The following is a 14,103-nucleotide window of genomic DNA, read 5'->3' as shown; positions in this document are numbered from 1 at the left end:
CTGTGACTACAGCCATATTGGTCCTTGGCTCCTAGCTTCTCAGTTTAGTCACCTTAAAAAGATAGATATTCCCAAAATCTGAGAGGGCTCTGATTGACTTGTGTCACATGACCAGCTCATGGATTCCTAGGAACGAAATACTATGACTCAGTAGGATCAAATGTTCCTTCCCAGCTAATCCCTGGAATCAAGGCAGAGTCTGTGTAGGATATTTATCAGAAGGAGCGGTGCTTCCCCAAATGATCAGGTATGCTTTTTTTCCAAAGAAAATGAAATCTGGTTGCCAGATAAAACCATACATGTCAACTAAACAGCTAACGGAAAACACCACAGCAACCCAAAGATGCAAGATTTGAAATTAATGGTCCAAAGGAAAAAAAGGAGTTATTTGGAAAAAATCTTTATCTTTACTAAAACTTATCTCTGACTAATGTTAAATTTCTAACAGTCTTCTGTAAGAATGCATTATTTGAAAAGGCCAGCAGCATGATATCCCAACAATGTTGGAGTCATGAAACCGAACAAAATTGGATGAGGAAATTGCAAAGCCTGGAACATGAAATTTCCCATAGTGGACACTACAAGGCTAATTTACAGCCCTATTAGCAACTGTTCTCTCTGTATGGAACAGCCCCTGGCTTGCAAACATCCAATTATAAAGACAAGTATACACCCTGGGCAGCCTTACATAAAATGGGCGTGTTCTATTCTACATCAAAAAACCACTATGCTCACTCTAAAGCACTCTATGAAATACAATATAAAACAACAGGCTCTACAGTCCACAGGAATTGTAGCATTATTTAAGTGGGTTGCTCACTTGGAACACAATTTATAAATTCATAAGAAGCACTTAATAAAAATCCTGTTGAATGACCCTGCTCCTACAGACTAAAAGATTTCTACTACACAGGAGGTAATCACATACATTTCTGAAGAAAATTTTACTGCTCATTAGGCTTCATTAATATTTATTTTAAAGATCACTTTTTATTGTAACAAATATAAAGTCATTGATGTCTTATAAATTTTCAAAAATGCTTTAAGTACAAAAAAAATACATTAGTAAATGAAAGATAAGTTGTAGTATTTGGTATATATTTAATACAGTCAACATGCATAACTGATGTCAGAAAAGCTCATGCATTATTGGAGGAGAGAGGAAATGAGACATAAATGCTGTGTTGATGATTATAAACTCATGGCTTCAGTCAGCTTTCTTTCTTCAGGGATACCATTTACCTAGAACCAAGATGACAATACAAGTGTGAGTTATGCAGGATATAGTACATCTACATTTTGAACACAAGAAATTGTTACAAGAAAGACTCTATTTTTAAAATGTGTACAATGTTTATATTATACTGTTACTAAAATTTCTAGTTAATGTAAAAAAACAACCGATGAGTATTGTTATACCTCCATACATGTATATCTTGAATATTGCTCATATTTGGCTCTTATCACTTTTTTTGGTATGCTCCTTTTCTTCCTTCAGGTCCTCTTCACACTGACTACCTTGCCCCCAACAGACTTCTTCTTTCATGTTGTATATAGGACAGACAGACAGACAGACAGACAGACAGACACACACACACACACACACACACACACACACACACACACACACCATACACTTATGAAAACCTAGATCGCAAGGAAAACTTTTCTATCATCTTAATTTAAAATAATTACAGCACATTATTTTTCTATGTTTGGTTTGAAAGGAAGGAAGGAAGGAGAGAAGGAAGGAAGAGATTAATTCTGAATTAGCACCCCTCTTCCTGAACCAGGCTGCAATGTTTTATTTTCTCAAAAGCTACAGCCTGAAAATTTCTCCCACAATTAATAAGCAGAACGAGGTTAACTGCAGGATGTAAGACTGTACCTTTTAATGGTGGCTTAAAAAATACCACGTGTATTGGAAGGGCAGAGAAAATGAGATGACCTGAAAGAACACCAAGCCTGCTGTTTTGGACCTAGTCCAAATGGCAGTGCCATTGTCTGCCCTTAACCGCTCTATTATCCCAGCCAGTGCTCCAGCCCAGCAATACAGCATCACCAGCTAGTTTACTTGCTAAACTTCTGATGAGAATTTAAAAGAAAACTAACTGCATGAAACAAGCTGCAAATCTACTTTCAGCTGATGAAGCCCATATAGGCAGCTACAAATAAAATTACAACCCGAGGACCTCGATCCCTTTCATAAAGCAGAAGCCTTTCGCTGCTTCATAACAGCCATGCACAGATCAGCCCCTCCATGCTGTGTGAGGATAAGCAGGCTGAGGGAATAGAACAGAGCTCAACTGTGCTCATGAAAATACCCAATCAGCCCCAAATCCATGCATTTGCAGATGGAACAGAGGAAACTGGAAGCTGAGAAACTTTGCAGCATTTTTATGTAAACGAAAAGAATGAAAATAAAAGATATAACTGTCCCTTAGCTCCCTCCCCAGGGGCCTACCTCCACTTAGCTTAAAATGTATGAGAGGCAGAAGCAACAGTCTCTCATAGTTACACAAAATACTAGGGTGGTCTCTTTCCCATGACACTCAGACCCTTTGGAGGCTCACCGAGGACAACTACAACAGAACACATAAGAGGAGACAGTGCCTACTAAGTCAATGACAGGAGACACTGCAGAAACACACGAGGAAGAAAGCAAGAGGGTTGAAGGGCAGTCCTAACAAGAAGGATGAACTCTTATTTAACTCAGCCAAAATGCTTGTTCCCCAAAACCTTTTTAGAAAAATAATTTTGAAAATGAGGTTGAACAGCCAAAAGTCATCCAAGGGGAAGCCTTTTCTTATCAGATGTACTCAGTTCTAAGTGCTCCTTCTATCGGGGAAAGGAAAAGCACCCTAGTATTGAGCACAGCACCCAAACATACCAAGCAAGTACCATCACCCACTAATACCATCCCCAACAGCACCTATCAAGGTGCCTGTTCTCTCTCCTTGAAGGTGCATAGATAAAAACCGAGATTTTTACAAGTCTCAAAAAATATTCACAATTTTCCTAGGTATTATTTGACTTCTACTTATTCATTGCATGACTCAAATAAGCAAGGATCAGAAAACAGACATCTCAGGAGAGATGACCTCAGTGGTTAGAGAGGAAGATGCTGCAATCATTTTTGTTACAGTCATGTTCCCTTCTATTTTTTCCTCTTTAAAAAGCTAGGCATGGAATTAGGAGAGCTAAAGAGTTGGAGAATTTTTCTCTTCTAGTGACGCATATTTATAACTAAGTTTGTTTCTTCATCAATCTCCTGAATGTTTACAGAATAGTACTACCCATCAATATATTGAACGGTCTGCTTGAATCACATTAGCATTTAATTAAAACAAGCAATCAAAACTGTTGGAACAATTCTGATAAACATCAAGTTATAATTAAAATATGATAAAAGAAACTTTATCATACTTGCCTCAAATCTTTGAAAAGTTGTCAAACGAAAATCTCCTTAAATCCCCGAAAGCAGAAAGAGAGGATAATTCTGAATGAAAACATCCAGTGCATTTCTACAAGGGACTGACATTTTTTTTTCTTTTTTTGAGAATCACTTAATGGCTTTCCTACCACAAAGCCACTATTCATACTTAGAATTCCACACTCAGCTTACATTTTTAGAACTTCTCTTGCTTTTCCAAAGGAGGAACAAAGGCATTATTGGTTGCCTGGCAATTAGAACTGGGAATCAACTGCTAATTAGGAGACAATCCCGAGTAAGTGAGGGGGGAGTGAAATAATTGGCTGTGGAAAATTTTTAGGGACACTTGAAAGAAATAAACTTAAAGAAAGCAAGTTTTGGGGAAACATACAGCCCCGGGGAGAATTGTCTCCCATCTTGTTGTCACTGGTCATGTTGTAACAGCCTTTTGAAAAGGGCTTTAAAACCAGGCCAGCCATTTCTCATTGATCGCCCTGAAGGCTCAGTGATTAGTCACAATGGCTTCCCTTTGTGAGAGTCAGTTTCAACCTGCTCACTTACTGAGACAAATCCTGGACCCATCCAAGCTAAAAACCTTTCACAGCAAGAAGAATAGTGAGTACCCCCTACCCCCCTGTAGAAAGGGACTTGAATTCAGTCCTCCTTAATTAGACAGGACCTCCATGGCTGCTACTTCTTTAAGATCATTTTCCCTTTGTCATTCTGATGCCCATTTATGCAATAATTTAAGCTATTATTCTGAAGTTCTAAGTCTAATTAGGGAATTGTACAACTGTTTTGCCTTCCTTGATGAAGATAAAAAGTGTCATCAATTATACAGTACTATGATTATCTTTTAATATATTAGTTTCATTCAAAAACATCAAATTAGCGTTTTAGTACTCACCTGTAGTCTGCTGTTGAGGAATCTGAGTCTGGTGTGGCAAGTTCCTAGAAATAATTAACATTATTGAGTAAAACTCTGTTTTTACACTTGTAAAGCGAGAACAAGTCACTTTAAGATGGAAACCTTCGTGCTCTCAGCTCCTCTCTCCAGCACTCACACAGGAAGAAACTGAAGTCCAAGGAAGATAAATAGCAATCCCCAATAACGTCCATGAAATAGATGGGGGGTTTTGTTTTGCTTTATTTTTTTCACCTTCTTACATGAGGAAATAGCCTTAGAGTTCCAAGGTCACAGCTAAAAAACAGTGGATAAACATGTAAACAGTGATTCCAGCAACTGAATTACTGATCTGTACAGTTTCAAACTGGGTCTAGATCATAGAGCAAGTACATGCCATGCATACATGTATGTGCAAATGTATGCACACATATCGTCATCACTGACATGTTGTAACAGCTTTTAAAGCACATCACAACCTTTATTCAGTATCCCAAATGCAACGTGTTCTTTTATCTCCAGGCCAAGGAAGGCCATTTTCCCAACTGGACTAGTGAAAATGCAGGCGTCACCCTGGACCTTTGTCTCTCCTTCCATTCCCAAAGTCCATCGGTTGGGATTTCAGGACATTTCTCAGTCTTGGTTAAATCTGTTCCCTTCTGCTATACTTTTCATTTCTCCCTTGGGGTTTCTGACAGGTCTGATGTATTTCTTTTTCACATTCTTCCTCCCTTACAATCTACTATGCTCACTGCTACCAGGTGATCTCCCAAGACACAAATAGGTAACAGACACCTCAATATTTCTTTATATCTATCAGCAAGTTAAATTTCTGGTTTCTTTAGTATGTCTTAGGCAGTCAGAAAACTACCTGATTTTTCTACACAAGAACCCCACAAGACCTGTTTGGAAAAACTCAATGAGCCTGCAGTTGCCTTTGTAAATTCAACTCTAAGTTTATTACATCAGATATACATTACTTAGAAAAAGTGTGTCTGTGTGAATTTGTGTCCCCATATGTGTGCCGTGGTGTGGACATGGCCAGAAGTCAACTTGCAGATATCAATTTCTCCTTCCACAATGTGGGTCATAAGGATTGAATTCAGGTCATTTATGTTTGGCAGCAGGAACTTTTAGACACTGAATCATCTCATTGGCTCTTTTTAAAAATATATATACAAATGGTTTGCATAGAGCAGATACATGTTCCTCTTATGAGACAAGATTCCACATGAATGCATTAATTGTTGAAGTACTAGTTTAATTAAAAAAAAAAAAACACCTTAGGAACCATGTCTTTGGGGTCTGGGAGATGGCTCAGTAGATTAATCACTTGCTGGACAAACCAAGGATCAGAACTCAGATTCCCAACATCCACATAAATGCCAGGTGGGTGTCAGCTTACACATAATTCCAGCACTAGGAAGACAGAGACAAGGGGTTCCCCCTGGTGAGGAGGGAGGTAATTAGTCTAGGGGTGAGCAGGTCCTGGTTTCAACTGAGAGACTCTGCCTCCATGAATAAGGTAGGGAGTTCTCAGGAAGATTCCTGAATTCAACCTTGAGTATCCACATGCACACATGCACACATGCACTCTTTATGCACCCACACACGTGAACATGCATATACATGCACCACACACAGACACATGCAGAAATGCAAAGCAGACAGGACCTCTTCTACATGTTTTCACTCTCTAAGCACCCCTAAATTAGATGATAATTAGGCCATTTAGTATGCATTCAGATGTGTGCTGACTGCCATTCTATTTCTCTGCATATGCTATTTTGTTGGCCCAAATTGCCTTATTAGTAAGAATCATCCTATTTTGTTAATAACTCTAAGAGGAAAGAAACAGGCAAAAAAAATTAATGAATATATGCAGAAGTGAGATACTTACAAAGACTCGGGTAGATGTATAAATTCTATGTCAAATTGTGATATTGTTATTTGTTCATGAAAATATACAGTTTAGGTTGTAGCCCAGAGTCAATCTATTCTATGCTGTAAGGACTCTCCAAGCTTTTTGTTTCTCTTTAGCAGGGCAATTCCTTTCAGCTGAAACCACACACTGAACTCTGATGTACCAAAGATGAACAAAGCAAGTGGGAAGCCTGCCTGCTTTGCATCCTTTGCCTCACACACAGCCCTAAAACGTGTCTGAAAACACTGATCTGAATCATTCCTGCCAGCCACTTCTTAGGTTCCAAATAAAGGGGCTGGGGAAATAAATGGCTTAGTGGGCCAAGTATTTGCCACAAAAGCACAGGACCAGAGTTCAGATCCCCAGAACCCAGTATATACTACTGGGTGAGCATGTCACACCTCCTGTAATCCAGAGACAGAGGTTGGAAACCAGGAACGTGTGAAGCAAATTGGCCAGCCTCGGTCCACAGCCTCCCCAGCACTAAGCACCACGTTCCAAGGAACATCCTGCCTCAACCTAAGGTTGCTAGCAGTTAAAAAAGATGTTCCACCCAGATGGTGGTGGAACAATAATCCCAACACTCAGGAGGCAGAGGCAGGCAGATCTCTGTGAGTTCTAGGCCAGCCTGGTCTACAGAGTGAATTCCACAGTCGCCAAGGCTACACAGAGAAACCCTGCCTCAAAAAAAAAAAAAAAAAAAAAAAAAAAGAAACAAGTGTCCCTTGTCAACCTTGGGCCTGAACACACATGTGCATGCGTGCGTGTACACACACACACACACACACACACACACACACACACACACACACACACACACGGCACACAATAAAGAAAAATAAACATAATGATAGAAGTGAAAATAGCACCTGTTAGCTGAATACTGTTTAAAGCTTCCAATGTTTTGTTTGTTTGTTTGTTTGTTTGTTTGAATAGGTTCTTACTTGCTATGTATATCAGGCTAACCTCCAACTTACAGACATCCACCTGCCTAGGCTGAGTGCTGGGATTAAAGAAGTATGCTTAGACTAAACTCATAATCTCTACTAAATGCCTTTGAATGATTAAAAAAAAAATCAAGTGCCACTTAAAATACATTTGTTAAGAAAATAACAAAATCCATTCTCACTCAAGTTAACAAAATTATTTAATAACTTGCCCCAATGACCACATTCTCTACTGCTACTAGGGTTTAGCTATACTTATGCTCATATGGTTTAGGCGATATTCTTTTGGTTCGTTTGTTTTTTCAGAAGTTCACATAATGCATTTATATTGGTTTTGGTCACAAAGGTAGAAGGATTTAGAAACCATGAAGAGATGAGCTGTGCACTTAACACTGGAAGAGTCAAGACCTCTATTACACAAGTCAAAATGCAATTACATGGGTCCTTGGGATGAGGGGTGCACTAACTTCATTTCAGATCCTCAGGCATAACTGAAACTGCTCTACACTTCCCCTACATTCTGAGCACACTTCCTCATTCTCTATTAGCTCCTAGTCTAATGACAAATTAAACCAACACTCTTTGACAAAATTCACAGGGGAAAGAGGGGAAAAGCCAGAGTATAAGTGTTCTGACACAGACAATGCTAGGCAAAGACAGCCATTTCCAAAAGCTGTAGATGAAGGGTACCCTAAATTCAAAATCAATGTTTGCATAAGGCCACTGTTACCCCATACCCTTGTTGGGCCTCACAGTGCATTTTTCAGTGGACTATTGTTCAAAACCAGTGGTCAAAGTTAATCCATGCCTGTTATTTCCTGCACCTTTTCTTTGGCTACTCTTCAAAACTCACAATCACAGTGGTCTAGGATGGGTGATGAAAAATTGTTGGTTAAAGAATATGTACACTTACAAGAAATTTGGAAAAGGTACATGAGAGAGCCATTTGTCTGGGTAGTTTAAAACAACCAACACTGGATCTGAATGAATGATGTACATGGTCCCCTGAGGCGGCAGATGAAACTTGGAGATGAATTCTGTAAAAAGGGCTCACATTGGCAAAGAGTTAAATAACAGCAAAAACATTGAGTTACTGGTGGACATTTACACCTGTGTGTGAGCATGTACGAAACTGAGGTGGGAGGATCATGGATGAGAGTCCACTCTAGGTTATACAGCAAATTCTAGCCCGCCTGGCCTCTGTGAGGTCATGTGTGCCATCTCGAGTAGGAAGGTGCTCACAAAAGCACTGCAGCAGGCGTGCTGCATAATATGCCTACAACTGTCTGGACTGGGGCTGTAATGAAGAGAGACCAGTGGGGGATGTGGGAACATGTCCATCTTTGCTGAGCACAGACCACTAAAAGCAATTAGACAGGAGAGCCGGGCTGACTTCAAACAGAGCACCTATAGTCCTTCAAAGAAAGGACCTTTATGAAGTCATAGGACTATTTAGAGTAATTAAGTTATTAATGGACTTTTGGAAAGGTTATAATATGTAAACTGCAGCATTATATAGAAAGCTAAGAAAAACTGTAATTCTCTAAATTATTAGCATTAATTATTTCCCAATTTTATTGCCATTAATTGCCTGCATCTAAATAGAAAATTGTACAAATTAGTCATTGCCCAAGCTTCATTCTTTAAGAAAGAAAAGGTAATAATTTGCAAATTAGTAAATAAGTGATTTGGGGGAGAGCACAATTATTCATTATTTGTACAACTGTTTCAAGGCAATTTCCATTGTTGGCTATCCTGTAGAGTAATTCTATGAGTAAGGTGGATGATTATCAACCAATTATGTTGTTACTTGCTTGAAGGCTCAAAAGACAAAGTGATTTGCATACAGGCACAGAATCTATGCCAGAATTGAAAGAAAAGGGCCTTTAGTGTGGGGAATATCTTTTAAAATAATATGGAAGCATTTAGCAACAAGCAACAGTTATATTATTTGGGAAATTTGCCAATTATCTCAGCAAAACTGATATTGTCAATACCTTCATTTTTCCCTTCTGAAAATGATGGCTTGGACCTACAAGTCTTTGTGCTGAGAAATCAGGAAGTTTAAAGAAGGTAGAAGGGAAGGCCACACAGAACCTGGAAAGACTGTTGTGGTTTTAAATGTGAACCCTTTCATTTTAATTAAAATCAACTCCATATTCTATATGAAATATAAAAGAGGAAGAGTCCTCCATTTGACTTTTTCCAGTTTTCCCCTTTGCTTGTTTAAGTCCAGAAACAAACTCATCAGAGCTTTGATCTGATGCATCAGGAACCAATAGGACCCAAATTCACCAAGAAACAATGAGCCCATCACTTTTAGAATATACTTAAGAACAAAAGAAAAGTTTTAAACAAATGCTCTGCAATATCCTCAGGGGTTGATGGTTCTTGTGAACAGGATCACCGTGGTCCTGGCCTATGGAAACAGTGAGTTTCAACTCACAGTTAGCTTTCATTAAAACTTGACTTTTTATATATGGAATTTTACCTTAAAAAGTTGGTTTTCATGCTCATTGAAGAGAAAACAAATGGAAAACACTCAAATAAAAGCTAAAACTAGTTTACTAGCTTTAATTATAAGACTTAATTGCACTTGTACAGTTGTGATTTGTAAAAAGATTTGAGCAAAGCCTATCTCCTGTTTGAGGGACACTCAGTCATCCTGGATTAGACGTTAGGTTTAGTGCAATGAATGAGGACAATTTCCACACAGCCAGTTAAAAATGCTCCAGGAAAGTGTCTGGGACACTTTCCTGTGTTCTCCATTACATAGGGGTCCTCTGGGAAGATGCTTCATCTGGAAAATGTCAGGGACTATGGAGTATATTACAAAAAGAATGAGGAAGTAGATTGTCCCCCCCCCCCCCCGCCCCCACAAGGGTAACACAGCTCCTAGGCACTTCAAAATACAACAGAGTTTCTCTAGAAAATTCAATATTTGGGATCCTCCAGTCAATGCCTGCTTCTCAAGGCATAAAACAATATATTGACTACATTTCCTAAACTATTCTTATTCCTTTGCTCCTTTTAGTTTTTCAATGTTCGGCATTTTTCCCTTTCATTTGGCCACTGTTTTCAAGTCACTAGCAATCACCCACTTCCCCACAGCATTTCCTTCAAGCTGTTGAAGAATTTGATGGAAAGTCCAAATGTTTAATTGCATATATTCACAAACGACCTAAACTTCAGAGACAAAAGCCAGTCCTATTTCATACTTCCAAACATGCCCTTCAGGTGAACTTTAAAAAAGAAATTGCCTTTGAAAACTTAAGGTGGAAGAGTGTATGTGTCATCTACAATCTAACGGCACCCCCTCAGGAAGACCTTTGCAATTCTCACACAGCCGTGGCCCTGCACTTACGATGTCTATGTACTTCCACCAGACTCCAAGGCCTTGACTTAGGAGCCTTGACTTAGCCCTGCACTGGAAAAGCTCCAAGAGATTCTGAGCACCATGGTATGAAGACAGTGTTAGATTGATTGTCTACAACTTAAAGACATAAAATTCTACGACTCGGAACTTAATCTTGTGGCTATAAAAAGTATCTTCTAGAGTTTTGATTAAGTCTCTAGTTAAACACAACACCTCAATTTCCATGATTCTTTGGGTCAAGGCAATTCACACATAAGGATTATTTTAAAATGTGATTTCCAGAAATGAACTGTATTAAGGAAATTGCTGATGGCGCAGGGGAGGGGGCATCAATAGAAATCTAAGCATTGAGAGACACAGACAACAAAGGGAGGAAGCAGTAAGCCTGACGAGGTAGAAGGATAGGAGCCCTCCTCACTTAACTAGTACTTCACACTATCAAGGCAGTCAAACTGGCCTAAGGAACTGCCCAGAGTACAGGGCACTAAGGAAACATGGTGACTACTGTGCCCTTAATAAAATGTGGAAGAGGAAAAGGACATGACTGGAAAACCAGTACAATCTAAAACATGTCTGCCGTCTAGGTAATAGCAAAGCACCATTGTTAAGAACCTCACTGTGGCCTTGGTGTTAATGAGAGAAACTGAAAGTAACTGCAGACTCCAAGATCATCCCAAACATATACATACATACATACATACATACATACATACATACATACATACATACACACACATACACACACACACACACACACACACACACACACACACACACACATATATATATATATATATATATATATATATATATAATGAGCAAATACATTAGAAAAGATCAAATTAAATTGATCTTCCCTCTCTACACCATATGAAAATTTCACCACATGATCATATTGTCTCTGCAATTTGAAAACTGAAAAGAACTGCACCCTTTTCTGAGCATATGACATACCTCTCAGACTTAGGGAGCCTATAGCTTTTCTTCCTCTTTTAATGCCCGCTGCCTGTAAACTGGCTCAGAGATACCTTTGAGGTCAATGACCACACAAAGTTGGTATCAGAATTGGTAAATAGTCTAATCTCTACACTGACTGGAGTCCTGTGAAAAAAAAGAAAGAAAAAGAAAGAAAGAAAATATCTCTATGTATAGGATAACAGTGGCAGCCTTTAGTTACACAGTTGTTGTGAGCTCTCTAAACCTCACAAGTGGATTGACTTGTTTAAAAGACCAAATTAATTTCTATGCAGCCTTGAAGGAAAGCTTTGATTGTTTCCAAGTCTTACTTATAAGTTCACACAAGTCTTTAGCCATATTATTTTGCCTGACTATTTCTGCTATCAAATCTGAAGAGTAAACATGAAATCCTGTAGCTGACCAAATTCCTTCCAATGGTAGGGCTGGATGTGTGGCGCTGAAATGCTAGCCCTTTCACAAAGGGTTAATGAGCAAACACAAAGCAGCAGCATCCGAGCACACACCTGACTATGAGGACCATACGCTGCTCAAATAAAACCTCATTTTCACCTTGAAAATTCAGCTCCATCCAAAAGACCAAAATATTTATTCATCTACTTAATGCTAAAAGAAAAAGCTTTCTTTAATAAAAAGCAATGATTTTCAGTTAAAGTGTAAAAGTTGAATTTTTGTAATAAAAAAAAGTGTTGATGAATCTAACACAATAAATTCTCTTATTATCAGGCATAGTTAGAAAATGAGGTTAATCACATATTCTGGCTTATAGGGAGTTACCATAGAGACCGTGCACATATTATCCATTTCTGAGAATAAAAGAAAGATAATATACACTCAACACCGAAACGACACCGAATGTAATTTAATTTTCCTCTGATGAGTCAGGCGAACTTGATGATCCCACAGAGCCTCAGAACAATCACTGTGAACATCATCAATTATCTATGGACCCTATTTATATAGAAGTGCTAGTTAATGGAGCTTTTCCATTAGCAGAAATGGGAATAATACAAAGGTTTTCTGGACTTCAAAACACATACATGCTGAAATTGTTGCAAGTTCAGTGTAATAACCTATTGTATTTGCAAAGAGCTGATCGGCATAATGGTGGTCTTGACAGGCTCTGAAAAGGCCTGACAGATGCAGATGCTTACGAACGAGACAGATTCCTTTTTTGTTGTTGTTTTGGTTATATGTCAGTAGCAACAGTGTAAAATTCTGGTACAAGAAAATCAATATTTTTCACGGAAATATTTGTTATTCTCAACATATGTGACTGGAAAGAGTATCTTTAAAAGTGGCAGCAGCCTTTCCCTTTAGACTTCACTAATATTAGCCTAACTGTGTTACACATATCTATGTTCTTAAACTCACTACGGTCAGTAACTATGGTTGTATTCTAAAGTGTATAGCACTGTGATGTCGTCAACAGAAACATTTCCAGACCTGTGCTCTCTGGAGACACTCTGACCATTCTCCACAGATTCAAGAAGTATCTGGTGAGATAGCTCAGCACTTAAAGTTACTTTCGACAAAGGCTAATGACCTGAGTTAGATTCCTAGGACCCAGACGATAAAAAGAGAGAATCGATGCCTATAACTCGTCCCTACCCACTTCATGAGAACTATGGCATGCAGCTCTACCCAAAATAATAATTAAAAAAAACCAATGTAAAACAAACAAAAATCTGGCTTTCAAGAATACTTAATGACTTCATGGTTTGAGTAATATGAACACTTCTTTGGCCTCTACACAATGTAGGAAACAGTACTTAAGTATTAAATGTGATTCTTAATTTGCATCTAAAAAATTGGATAGATGGATAAGCTGTGACTTATTATAATATTCTTAAAACTACTGAATATCCTATCAGTCCCTAAGACTAGTAAATGGTATCTTAGATCAGCCTACAACAATGGGCCACTAATCTTTAGAAGGAGAACATAAACATATATACATTCTATACATTAAAATGAAATATTGTGAAACTTACATATTCACATCACTAGTAATTATTTCCAAAATCCTAAATTCAAATGTATGCAAAGTCTGACCACCATTGAAGGGATTGAATCAGTCACTCACACAGCCTTAGCTTATATAACCAACCCTAAGTAGATTGAAGCTAGAAATTTATGAAAATATTTACAATTATGTTATATTTTCAGAGAGTTTGGGCTAAATGCATGGAGCCAGGCTGTTTACACTGTTCTGCATGATTATTGTTGGATCTTATTTAGCACATACATTTTACATAATGATAAATAAGCACTCTCAATGAAAAAAATGTTTGTGCCTTAGATAAAGTTTTAAACAGGTTTTATTTTTACATCAGTGTGTGTGTGTGTGTGTGTGTGTGTGTGTGTGTGTGTGTGTGTCTGTCTGTCTGTCTGTCTGTCTGTGTGAAGGAGTAAGGGACAGAAGGACAGAGATATTTTTCTGCATATCCATACCATTTACTTTAAAAATAGGAACAAACACAAAAATACAATTGTGGCTTCTAGCTCTTGGGGCAACACAATTTAACCCATTCTAATACAATG

General features: G+C 38.3%; 1 protein-coding gene across 10 annotated transcripts in view; it reads right to left on the bottom strand.

Moving 5' to 3' along the window:
• Positions 1–954: 954 nt before the first annotated feature.
• The window catches only part of Sgce (sarcoglycan epsilon), a 70,343-nt gene continuing 57,194 nt past the window's right edge, over positions 955–14,103 (bottom strand). For 7 of the 10 annotated variants that reach the window (XM_027389862.2, XM_027389860.2, XM_027389867.2 and 4 more), the window contains 3 exons: positions 4,341–4,384; positions 3,431–3,465; positions 955–1,242 (listed from right to left, as the gene is read on the bottom strand). In XM_027389862.2, coding sequence (XP_027245663.1) covers positions 1,192–1,242; positions 3,431–3,465; positions 4,341–4,384 — 130 coding nt within the window. In that variant the 3' untranslated portion in view covers positions 955–1,191. Of the gene's footprint in view, positions 1,243–3,430; positions 3,535–4,340; positions 4,385–14,103 lie in introns of those variants that run through there. The other 3 variants (XM_027389864.2, XM_027389861.2, XM_027389866.2) reach the window with 3 other exon arrangements.

This window comes from Cricetulus griseus (genome assembly GCF_003668045.3).
Source record: "Cricetulus griseus strain 17A/GY chromosome 1 unlocalized genomic scaffold, alternate assembly CriGri-PICRH-1.0 chr1_0, whole genome shotgun sequence".
NCBI lineage: Eukaryota > Metazoa > Chordata > Mammalia > Rodentia > Cricetidae > Cricetulus > Cricetulus griseus.
The sequence above is the reverse complement of the archived record's forward strand: the minus strand, read 5'-3'. Positions and strand labels throughout refer to the sequence as shown.